This window comes from Hypomesus nipponensis, chromosome 25 (genome assembly GCF_054491055.1).
Source record: "Hypomesus nipponensis isolate SF chromosome 25, ASM5449105v1, whole genome shotgun sequence".
Lineage (NCBI taxonomy): Eukaryota > Metazoa > Chordata > Actinopteri > Osmeriformes > Osmeridae > Hypomesus > Hypomesus nipponensis.
In genome coordinates, this window is record NC_140385.1 from 3,972,501 (window position 1) to 3,985,000 (window position 12,500).

At 41.5% G+C, this 12,500-nt stretch overlaps 1 protein-coding gene across 1 annotated transcript in view; it reads right to left on the reverse strand.

Moving 5' to 3' along the window:
* Nucleotides 1-1,813, reverse strand: part of LOC146221856 (uncharacterized) — a 3,367-nt gene extending 1,554 nt beyond the window's left edge. Inside the window, exons 1-4 of the mRNA XM_084692085.1 lie at nt 1,551-1,813; nt 1,237-1,376; nt 780-1,065; nt 362-507 (exon numbers count right to left, since the gene is read on the reverse strand). Coding sequence (XP_084548211.1) covers nt 362-507; nt 780-1,065; nt 1,237-1,376; nt 1,551-1,795 — 817 coding nt within the window. The 5' untranslated portion in view covers nt 1,796-1,813. The remainder of the gene's footprint in view (nt 1-361; nt 508-779; nt 1,066-1,236; nt 1,377-1,550) is intronic.
* Between the last annotated feature and the right edge of the window lie 10,687 nt (nt 1,814-12,500).

Genomic DNA, 12,500 nt, shown 5'->3' on the forward strand with positions numbered 1-12,500 from the left:
TGTATGCATCTTCCTGCCAAAGCAACTTCCTTGTCTGTGCAAACCCATTCTGATTCTGATTTGCCTATTGATTGTTTGTACAGTCTGGATTCATCTTTCTGCACAAAGGAAGTAATGCGTTTAACATATTGGAATCTAGGAGCTGAGGCCGGAAAGACAAAAGGAGTTTTGTTTGGAATAAGTCAAATAGTTTACAGTCATCACTAAGCATAAACACCAGACTGATTTCCAGTATAAAAAAGTACTCTTATGGGCCTACAATATTTTTCAATAGCAAAGAGGGTGACAGAATGAGCTGAAAATAAAAATGGAATTCACAGATTAATAAAAGTGAAGGACGATGACCTGATGGATATTCTACCTGCAGGAAATCCAAACACATCCACCTCACACAGTGTGAGAATTCTGTTTGGTCCTGGTATCACCACGGTGACATAGCGCCCCACCATGCCAACGCAGAGAAAGTGGTCGGACTCCCCCGCGGCGATCCTGGCAACTGTCGCACACCTAGATGAGAGAGAAAAAATAAATAAATAGGTTTCAGTACAAATACAAATAAAAGCAGTATTTTGAGTCTACATCTAGTCAGAAAGTGAAGGGTGTTCGAAAGTGGGAGGGGTCAGATGGCTGAGCGGGTAGGGAATTGGGTTATTAATCATAAAGTTCCCGGTTCGATTCCCGGCTGTGAAAAACAACATTGTCTAATGTTGAGCGTCTAATAAATGAGCGTCTAATAAATGACTAAATGTCAAATGGAAGTCGAGGCTAAAATCGTTCACCTGGGGTTGTTCTTGCCGTTGTTCTCCAGGGAGTAGCCCACGCGGATCTCCGCTCCGTCCAGCCTCTCGGGGCAGCAGTCTCCCCTGTTGGTGATGGTTACGGCGGTGACCCTGTAGAGGCCCCTTAGGTCGGCCCTCCACCAGGGGTCTGTCTCATGTGAGGTTGAGGTGCAGGAGGATGGATAAACGGTGGTGCGAACACCATCGACGGCACTTCCTGCCCCTGGGTCCCCCTCAAAGTAAAGCGAAGACTGCGCTGCCTGTAACCCCCTGAGGATTGTGTAATCTGGAACAGAGGATCACGTACATTAAGACTGCAAATAGGTAGTGTACGACAGTGGTGTGCCACACGTTAGACTGAGGGGGAGTCACTGACTGTGTTTAAGCATAGTCGGGATAATCCCTGCACCTGTGTCCTTGCTGTTGTGACGATTGAGTTAGTGTCACATGACAATACCTGGGGTGGCAGTCAGGACCTCTACCTCACACAAGGTAAGATATCTCAACTCCCCAGGGATGATGACGTTGACGTAGCGGCCCTCCATCCCCCCACACTCGAAGGTCTGTTCAGCAGCAATGTAAGAGATGAGTGCACATCTGGAGAAATGTCAATCGATCAATCCCTGGCATGATCATGCAGTAGCCTAACGTCCTTTTTTCAATGACTTTTCATCAGCAAGAAATCTTTAAAACACATTTGGTGTTGGTGACACAAAAAAACGACATCATAAAAACACGTGGCAAAAACATTTCCGATCGAAGGTAAGTTACCTCGGGTTACTGTTGCCGTTATTTGCGGGGTTGTTACCGATGCGGATCTCGGCGCCGTCCAGCCTCTCTTGACAGCAGTCTTGTCGGTTGGTGATGCGTACTGCGGCTACCGCTATCGGGACGAGCAGGTCCACTCGCCACCAGGGGTTGGTTTCCTCCTGGGTGTGGGTGCAAGAGGTCTGTTTGAGGTCCCCATCCCGCCTCCCGTCAATGCCGAGTGGAGCGTAGAACACCTCATAATCCATTGACTGCCTCGCCTCTTTGAAGAGGGCTGCGTTGTCTGAACATGCAGAGGGATCGTTTTGGAAGGTGCACATTAGTCATTTAGTTATTATAACTCTGCTTTAGGTTGGCTTATTTTATTTAGGCCGTCATTTACTATTTGCGTCGTGATATCATAGTAATGACAAACCTGTTTGGCTGGTTGGGGCGATGAAAGGGTGCAGAACTACTGAAAGATAATACAGTGAAGATGGACTGTTTAAGTTATGATCAGATTTTAAACTAAACTAATAAGTGAAGTAAACAACCTAAATACTCAGATCTTATGGAAATCTTGGGGGGACAAGAACACAAATTTCACGTTACATTTCCATGTTTAAGGTCAACTTTGCCTGTCTTGTGCTTTGCATAGCCTACTGGCTCCAGATTAGGACACATGGGAAGCTCTGGTTTCACCCTTAACAACCAGCTCATTAAAATAATCCTTATGATACTTATACCCCTCAAATACTTATCGTAATGTGTAATATCATTTCTACTATATATATTAGATATGATATCACATATTATGATAAGTATTTTGTAATAATTTTTTAATATATAGTGGAATTCAAATCAGTGACATATTTTAAGAATTTAGAAAAACAACAGATATGACTTTGAAGTCATCTTTTAAATGCCATCAGCAAGTTGTAAGAAGAACGACCTCTGACCTGAGATGCACCACAGAGCTTTCATAAGCCCTTCCATGCCTACGCACTTGAAAACAGAACAACACAGAAGAATGCATTACATTTGGTCGCTTACCATTTTCAAATACTGTCAAATATTTACGGTGCTGTTCATTTGTATCACCTGCTGCAGTGATAGAAATGGACCAAGCACATAAACAAAATGTTGGAACGGAAAACATGTTTATGACTCTCCCAGACCCCTCAACCAAACAAAGGCAATTAAGAAAGATAAATAAACGAAAACATTCCCTAAGACAAGTCTATGAAATCATTTGAAAAAAATGTTGAAACTCAACACCCATATTATCCTGAAGGGCCAAGATAAACACAGGTAGCTATGTCTCACCCCATTAGCCAAACCAGTTATTCTACTGACTGGCTATCTTATCCACCATGTTCAAGTTCCACACTCTGCCTTACAATCTTATGTATTAGGAATTATGGGAAGCCTTATAATTATTTTACCTGCTTTTCAGACCAAACCATTTTGTTTCGGTTGATATAGTATATCTTGGTATATCTTGATACCAAGATATAGTCTGCTCACCCCTTTGTCCAGAGAGGACAAACACCCCAGACCTTCAGTACTGTACCTTAGTGGTTGTATCCATTGGATGACCAAGATGAAGTCTACCAATATGTGCGAGTGTCTCTCAACCCACAGTGGTGTCTGCTTGCCTGGATGGGTGGATGAATGTCATCGGGGGTGGGGTGGGAGCAGGGATGCTAAAGGGAAGATGGTGTTTGGAGTTGTCACTTGTATGTGATTCATGGTTTACATACCCACTGTGCCCTGCATTCAAATCAGCAGAGAGGACGACTCTCGATGACTCTCTATGGTGTTACACAGAGACTAGTAAGAACAATCACAGGTTCTAGAACACAGTAAGGTTCTGTGTAAATACTGTGGGGGTCAGACGGCTGAGCGGTTAGGGAATTGGGATATTGATCAGAAGGTTGCCGGTTCAATTGCCCGCTGTGCCAAATGACATGTCCTTGGGCAAGGCACTTCACCTTACTTGCATCGGCGGGAATGTCCCTGTACTTACTCTAAGTCGCTCTGGATAAGAGCGTCTGCTAAATGACTAAATAAATATACAGATATACGGTAGTTGATAAACGGTAGTTGGTTTTATCACAAAGTCAGACACGTGTTTTATGCCTGTCAATGTTAATTCATTTCTGTCTGTCTCTCTCTGTGTTTGTTGGTCTCTCTCTGTATCTCTTTCTTCAATCACTATGACATCCGTCATCACATCATAACTTTCAGTTTAAATCTTCATTGCTACATTCCACATCTGAGAGGAGGAACACATTTTTTAAAGATTGTTTTTGACCGAAAATAAACTTAATTCACTGACAAATTGGGCAGATGTATGTTTTGAGTTGACAATGTTCATTTATGAACATTTGAATTGTTAAAATATTTCCACAACAGAATTTTACTGTCAGACATGTTGTTTGTAATGTACCTTACAAGGCTATATCACCATCCTGTGGATTATTACGACTACATATATTTATTTCTCAAAACACACACACAAGCTAATAAGAAACCACTGCTTACTGTACAGGAAGGAGCAGATTAGATACAGGAGCTCAAACTAAATAACACTGAGCTTCAGACACAAAAAACATTCTACGTGTATCAGGTAGGGTACCTAGGAAACAGCACAGAGACGCCCAATTCTAATATGATGACTGGTGGTTTAATGAAACAAAGAGAGGCATGTACAGTAGACAAGCAGACAGAGAGCGTGAGCGACAGGGTGTGAGTCTGTCGCTGTTGTGACATTGGCATTGTCACCTGACTTGCATAAGGTATTTTATGATTAAGGAAGTCTTTGAGAAGAAAACAATAATCCCCTACTGTATCCCTTATTTTTAGATGACATCCCTCCTCCCACCACTAACCCCAACTTTTTCCTTTAACAAAGTTCTGATCTATTGCGAAAGCCACACATTACTTGACTGATCTTGAAATATCCGGGTGTGTTAGATCCATGAGCTCCCCGGAGGTGGAAAAAATAATAGACATACTGTCAGCTCAATGCTAGTGTATGAGTTGATGTTGACTCTTCAGATTCAGTCTTTCAGAGCGGCCAGCGTTCCCTAAACCAGTTCAAGTTTACATCAGCCGTGCTACAGTAAGTCCTGAGTGTTCTGACCCAATGTTTACATAAATACTATGTTGTTAATGGTTTATCTGTTAGCTTTGTTTATAATTCAAGGCAATGTGAGATGTGGCAGTTTTCATAAGCTATGATCAATTGTGGTTGAAATAGATTGCTTGCTGATTGTTATTATTAATTTTGAAAACCCACAGTGTTTGTGTAGTTTATCCTTTTAAATTGCTTTACATTTGTTCTGTGAACATATGCATAATAATATGATCGAATTTCAAACCTCTCTCTCTCTGTCTCTCTCTCTCTCTGTCTCTCTCTCTCTCTGTCTCTCTCTCTCTCTGTCTCTCTGTCTCTCTCTCTCTCTCTCTCTCTCTCTGTCTCTCTCTCCCCCTCTCTCTCTCTCTCTCTCTCTCTTTCTCTCTCTCTCTCTCTCTCTCTGTCTCTCTCTGTCTCTCTCTCTCTCCCTCTTTCTCTCTCTCTCTGTTTCTCTCTCTCCCACTCTCTCTCTCCCTCTTTCTCTCTCTCTCTCTCTCTCTCTCTCTCTCGGTCCGGTCAGTTCAGTTCAGAATGCTTTATTGGCATGACAGTTCGGGTTGAGCAGTATTGCCCAAGCATTCCCTATTGAAAGGACATTTTAACATATGTGTGATAGCATTTACATTATAACAATAATAATATGGCAGTACACTATAACAGTAGCATAGTAAGAGTAACAGTAACACATAAATGCTTGTTAATATACAGAAAGGTTTTAACAGTTGTACAGGGTTGGTTCACTGTCCCTCAGGTTGTGACATTGAGAGACATATCTAGCGGCAAGGCTTGCAGTCGGCCCTTCGCCCAGAGATATCCTTAATTTCTCGTTTAAATTAAGCTGAAGTGTAGTTTTCAATTAATTCCTTACATTTTTCCAGATATTGATCTCTTATACTTCTATATTTGTAATATTTATGTAGGAAATGTTTTTCTGTTTCAATTTCCCCTGGGGTACAGTGTCCACAGATTCTGTACTCTTTAGGTAACCATGTTTTTTTATGTCTTCCTTTTTCGATTGCAAGGGTGTGGTCACTCATTCTGTGTTGAGTGAGCAGCTGTCTCTGCTTTATGTCCTTAACAGTATATAGATATTCAGCCATTTCATATTTTCTATTTAGACCCCGATAGCAATCTAATTTGTTTTGTGTCTTGGTTTCTTTTTCCCAGTGTTCTATGTAGGAGTTTTTGTTGTCTGTTGTGATTAGTTTGGTGTAATTATGTTTGGTGTTAGTAAAGGTGAAGAAGGTGTGCCGGGTGGTAAGTGGTTTGTTAGTCTCATAACCAGCTGGCACAGGGAGCTCCTCTCAGGGTTACCTTCATGGATTGCAAGGGCTTTAGACTGGAGGGTTTACCTTAGGACTGGATTTTAAATGGGTGTAACATTGATATGATCTTTTCTGGATTTCTAATGTTAAAGGGAATCGGCCTAATTCTGCACGACATGCATTTGTGGGGGGTTTTCTTTGGATATTTAATATATTTTGACAGAAATCAGCATGTAGAGTCTCTATTGGGTGTTTTTCCCAACTATTGAAGTCTAGATGGCTGAGTGGGCCCCATATCTCACTTCCGTAGAGAGCAATAGGCTTGATGATGCTGTCGAATATTTTACACCAAATATTAATTGGGATGGTTATTTTGTAGAATTTTTGTTTTATTGCATAGAAAGCTCTACAAGCTTTTTCTTTAAGTGAATTTGCTGCCAAGCGGAAGCTACCAGAGGCTGTCATTTGTAGGCCTAGGTATGTAGAACACATTGTGTGTTCTATAGTTTTGTTTCCCAGTGTGAATATGTGCCTCTTTTCCTGACATTTGGGCTTTTTTTGTATGACCATGATTTTGGTATTTTTTATATTGACTTCCATTGCCCAATTTTGGCAGTATTCTTCGAGGAACACCAGTTGCTGTTGTAGTCCTTCTTTTGTGGGTGACATCAGAACCAGATCATCAGCGTAAAACAGGGATTTGATTTCTGTGTCATGGAGAGGGAGGCCGGGTGCAGTTGATTGTTCAAGGGTCTCTGCTAGTTGATTGATAAAGATGTTAAATAGAGTGGGGCTTAAGTTACAACCCTGGCGGACACCCCTCTTTTGAGAGAAAAAATGTGTGTGTTGGTCTCCAATTTTAATGCTGCATTTGTTGCCTGAGTACATATATTTGATGATGTCAAATGTCTTCCCTCCAATGCCACATTGGAGGTGTCTGTAGTACAGTCCCTCATGCCAGATGGAATCAAAGGCTTTTCTAAAGTCCACAAAACAGGTAAAGATTTTGCCATTTTTTGTTTGGTGTACATTTTTTTCAATTAGTGTATGAAGGGTGTAAATGTGGTCTGTGGTGCAATATTTTGGAAGGAACCCTATTTGATTTTTGCTGAGTGTACTGTGTTCATTAAGGAAGTTTAGGATTCTGTTGTTTAAGATACTACAGAATAACTTCCCCAGATTACTGCTCACACGGATACCTCTGTAGTTGTTGGGGTCACATTTGTCTCCACTCTTGTAAATAGGTGTTATTATGCCTTGATTCCAAAAGCTAGGAAAGTGTCCAGATTTGAGTATTATGTTGAATACCTTTAGTATTCCTGTCTGCATTTCTAGGGAGCATTTCATTTCTAATGAGGTTGTCACCAATTTGTTGAATTGGTTGTTACCAATTCTTCCTTTGTAATCGGGAAATCAAGTGGGTTTTGGTTGTTCTTAATGGTTGCTTCTAGTTTTCTTAATTGCTTGATTGTTAGATTTTGGTTTTGGTTCATACTTTCTAGTGGGATTTCTTCATATAGGCTTTCAAAGTGTTTTTTCCAGATTTCCCCATTTTGGATAGGTGGTACCAATGCTCTTGAGGTGTTCATGTTATTCCACCTTTCCCAGAATTGGTTTTGGTCAGTTGACTGTTCTATATCATTAAGTGTTTTATACATGTAGTTGAGCTTTTTCTTTTTAATAGTTTGTTTATATTATTTGAGGATTTCGCAGTACCTCAGGCGTAGGACATGGTCCTCTGGCCGGAGGTATTTCAAGTTTGAGTATTTTCTCAGTTCCTTTCTCTTTTTTTTGCACTCATTATCAAACCATTTCTCTTTTTTAATTTTGTGAGGTTTAATATTTACTTTCTGTAGGCCTGCTTCTTTTGCAGCATTATGAAAGATATGGTTTATATTTCTCACGGCCATCTCAACACCCTCTTGATCAGCATCATATTGATTTTGGTCACAGAAGCATTTAATTTTGTTGGTAATTTTTGTTGAATTTAAGGCTAATGTAAATTTGTTGGCACTGTCTATGTCCCATCTGTAGGGCTGGATAAGTTTGTACAGATTAGAGGGATCAGTCATTGTGCTATTATTGCAATTTGGCTTTTTCAGGAACACATTGATTTGATTGTGGTCTGAGAGTGGGCTTTGCTGCCTTACAGTGAATGCATTGAAGGAGGAAGGGTCCATGTCTGTGGCAGCATAGTCTACTACCCTGCCTCCTAGTGTTGAGGAGTATGTGTACCTCCCTAAGGAGTCCCCTCTGATTCTTCCATTTAGGAAGAACAGGCTTGAGGTGCGACAAAGATGTATTAATTCCCTCCCACTATTATTTACTACTCCATCTAGACTATTCCTCTGAGTTATGCTTGGTGTCATGTATAGAGGACTCGGGCCAAACACATGGTTGTTGCCCTGTGGGTCTGTATGGTCAGGTTCGGTTCTGTCCTTGCGTTTAGGTCTCCGCACAGCAACACATTTCCCTGGGACTGGAAATGGCTAATTTCTGTGAGGAGGAGGTTAAAGATATCCTCATTGTAGTAGGGGGATTCTGCGGGGGGGATATAAATTGCACAGAGGTATATATATTTTTCTATGCTGCTAAGTTTTTGTAGTTTTAGCCAAACGTGTGACTTCCCTTGTTTGACTACAGCAATGTGGTTGGCCAGGTTCCCTTTGTACCATACCAGAATTCCACCAGAGTTTCTACCCCGGTGGACAGTGCTAAGTTTCAATGAGGGTACTGAGACTTCATAATATCCATATGGACAGTAGGTTTCTACGTCTGCATTGCACAATGTTTCTGTTAGGATAAGGATGTCAACATTTTCAATAGATTTGAGGAATTCAGCATCTGTACTCTTCACACTAAAGGTTGAAGAATAAAGGCCCTGAATGTTCAGACAGCTTATGTGAAGTGAACTCGTTAAATTAGCACAAAAAAAACATTTTTTCGTGAGACAGGATATAAATGTAGCTCTGTAAATGGATCGATTAGATATAAATAAATATATGTAGATAATTAAAATATATATATATAAAATAATAATAATAAATACATAATAATAATAAATACATAATAATAATAATAATAGTAAAAAACATATACACACAAAAATACATAAATTATGATATACTGTATATACACTGTGTATATATATATATACGTTTTTTTTTTTTTCCCTTCCTCATTCCCCTCATCCCCTCCCTCCTCATTATCTTCCTCCCTTCTCTTCCTTACCAAGGTACCAATGACTAATGTTCTAATGACATATGGAAACAACTCTCCCCAACAATAATTCTCCCTCTCTCTCTCTATAGTCTCTCTATCTTAAGAGACAGCACACACAGAGGTGAAGATGGTCCTTTTCCTCCTGCTGCTCCTGTTTCTGAGCCTCACTCCCATCCACAGCTTTTCGACAGCTGATAGTTTTGCAGCATTCCTGGTAGATGTCTGTCCCAATTTGTCACCGGTTGGACCCATTCATTCCCGTCCGGCTCAGACTGGCCCTTCACCTTACACAGTTAGCGTATCCCCGACCACCTACCTGCCAGGTGACAACATTACAGGTAAAACTCAGTGTCTCAGTTAAATGTTCTAACATTGAGGGACGTGGGTTCAGATCAGAGACTCAGAAAGTGGGGGGTTAGATGGCTGAGCGGTTAGGGAATAGGGCTATTACTGTGATCAGAAGGTTGCTGGTTCGATTCCTGGCCCTGAAAAATGACGTTGTGTCCATGGGCAAGGCACCTCACCCTACTTGCCTCGGGAGGAACGTCCCTGTACTTTTCTCTGGATAAGAGCTTCTGCTAAATGACTACATGTAAATGTTTCGGGTCTCCCCATTCCTCACCCCCCCCCCCGTCTCTCCATTCCTCACCCCCCCCCGTCTCTCCATTCCTCACCCCCCCCGTCTCTCCATTCCTCACCCCCCCCCGTCTCTCCATTCCTCACCCCCCCCGTCTCCCCATTCCTCACCCCCCCCCCCCGTCTCCCCATTCCTCACCCCCCCCGTCTCCCCATTCCTCACCCCCCCCCCCGTCTCTCCATTCCCATTTTACATGTCCTCTGCACTACTCTCCACTCTGTTTCCCTCCGACATCTCTCTCTCCCCGTCTCTCTCTCTCTTTCTCCCTCTCTCTCTCTCCCTTTCTTTCCCCCATCTTTTTCTCAGTAACTCTTTCAGGGACTGGAGGTAACTTGTTTACAGGGTTTATGATTCAAGCCCGCCAGGAGAATAAGAACCAGCCAATTGGTACCCAGCCTATTGGGAAAGTCCTTGTTTCTCCCAATGTCAGTCCACTGACATGCAGCGTGAGTTCAGTAAGTGACCCTAACAAATCCACAACATTTTCAGGAATAAAGACAATTGAACAACCACAATCAGGGTGGCCAAGGTATGGCACTATCCATGGAATAATAAGAATGTTTCGCTTCCAATATGTTTGTTTATTGTCTATTTATGTTAAATAAAGACACAAAATAAAGATTGAGTTGTATAATAAGAATATAATCTAAAATTCCCAGAATATGTGTGTGTATGTGTCTGTATGTCTGTCAGTTTGTGTGGTTTTATTGTGGGATTTTAGGGCAACGAATGTCCAATGTCCATCTCGAGAATCAGGCATTGTGCAAAGTTGTAATTTTGCAGGTGTTTGCTAGCCTGACGTTGTCACACTCATAATTGTAGTTAGAATATGAGTCGGATACCACTCCGTTGGGTTGTGAGTATGGGGCGTGTTTCAACCGAACCCGGAAAAAAATGCCTCTTCGCTCAATTGGATAGACCTACAACCAATCAGAGCAACGTAGTATGTTGTTTGTTGAAAACAAATTCAACCCAAGCGCTCTTTGGTGATCATATAAAGTCCGCCCTGACAATTTTATTGGTACGAACAGCTCTTGTTCAGACAGTTTTTCCCCAACCCCAGACCCAACTTCCCGACCCAATTCTTTTGTGGGCGGGGCTAATTTCGGCTGGCACCCAGGCTAGGTGACGCTAGGACGTGCGGTCTGACGTTTGATGTTCATTGAATGAATGCTTTGAGATCCCCCCCCCCCTCAAATCATTTGCTGTTTCTTTACAACCTAATCCAAAATATATTAACTTGTACAAAACCTATTTTTTATAATCCTCAACCGTCCAGGACTCTGTGATACAGACCTCCGGGGCTGACAAGTCGTCTGTGACGACCACATGGACAGCCCCAACTTCAACATCGGGAAACATCGTATTCATGTAAGTTAATGAGAGAAGTCTTACCTGTCACCAACTCACATTTCAGGAAATCAACGTTGATGATGATTCATAATAATTTACGAGCTTTTGCCAGTATGTACTTAGTGGCTACAGTTTTTCTATGTCTTATATGCTGTCAAATGTGTACAAGAAAGTTGTTAATGTTACTTGAAAAATAAGAGACAGAAAAATTGACACAACTATTTGAATCTTTTTGAAGACACTCTTTAGTCTAGTCTGTGTGTCCGGCTTGAAAACCTGGCGTCTGATGAATGGAAATAACACCCTGTTACAGTCTTTTTCTCTTTCATTCTCCCATTTTTACGAAGCAACATTTATGCAGTCTGTGTTGACATACTGGCAAGCAGTGCCTAGTCCCACCCTGACACCAAGATCTACTGTAACTACTACTTCTGCTCCTACTACTACTACTGCTGCTCCTACTACTGCTGCTCCTACTACTGCTGCCCCTAGTACTACTACTGCTGCTCCTACTACTGCTACTGCTGCTCCTACTACTGCTGCTCCTCCTACTACTACTGCTGCTCCTACTACAGCTGCTCCTACTACTACTACTGCTGCTCCTACTACTGCTGCTCCTACTACTACTACTGCTGCTCCTACTACTGCTGCTCCTACTACTGTTCCCACTACTGTTCCCACTACTGTAACTGATCCTACTATTGTAACTGTTCCCACTACTGTAACTGATCCTAGTACTGCAACTGACCCTACTACTGTAACTGTTCCCACTACTGTAACTGATCTTAGTACTGTAACTGATATTGTAACAACATATGAGAATGGTATAAATTCTGTGACTGTTTTTTAAAGTATTTCTGTGACTTTTACTAAAGCTGATTCTAACAATGTTCGTACTGCTAGTAGAAGTAGTATTGTGTACCAAGGAAACATATGTGAAAGCTTTACAAATGTTAGTATTACAACTATCCCTCCCGCTATTATTACTAGTAATGTAACAACTGTGGTTTGTAATACTGCTGTGGTTTTTAAAGCACCTGTTTCTACTGCTGTGTTGTTATACTTAATTACAGCACTAGTGGTGTAAGCATTGAAGCAGGTCCTAAAAGTTGCACCCCCTGCCTCATTATCAGTTCTTATATGTGTTCCTACTGTAACTTAGCTGTTCACTGTAGTTTGTGAGAGGTGCTGGGGTAATTCACCTCCAGCACCTGTACAATCAGCACTGGTGCCCCCAGGAAAGTGTGCATGTATGTATGTATGTATGTATGTATGTATGTATGTATGTATGTATGTATGTATGTATGTATGTATGTATGTATGTATGTATGTATGTATGTATGTCACTAATAATA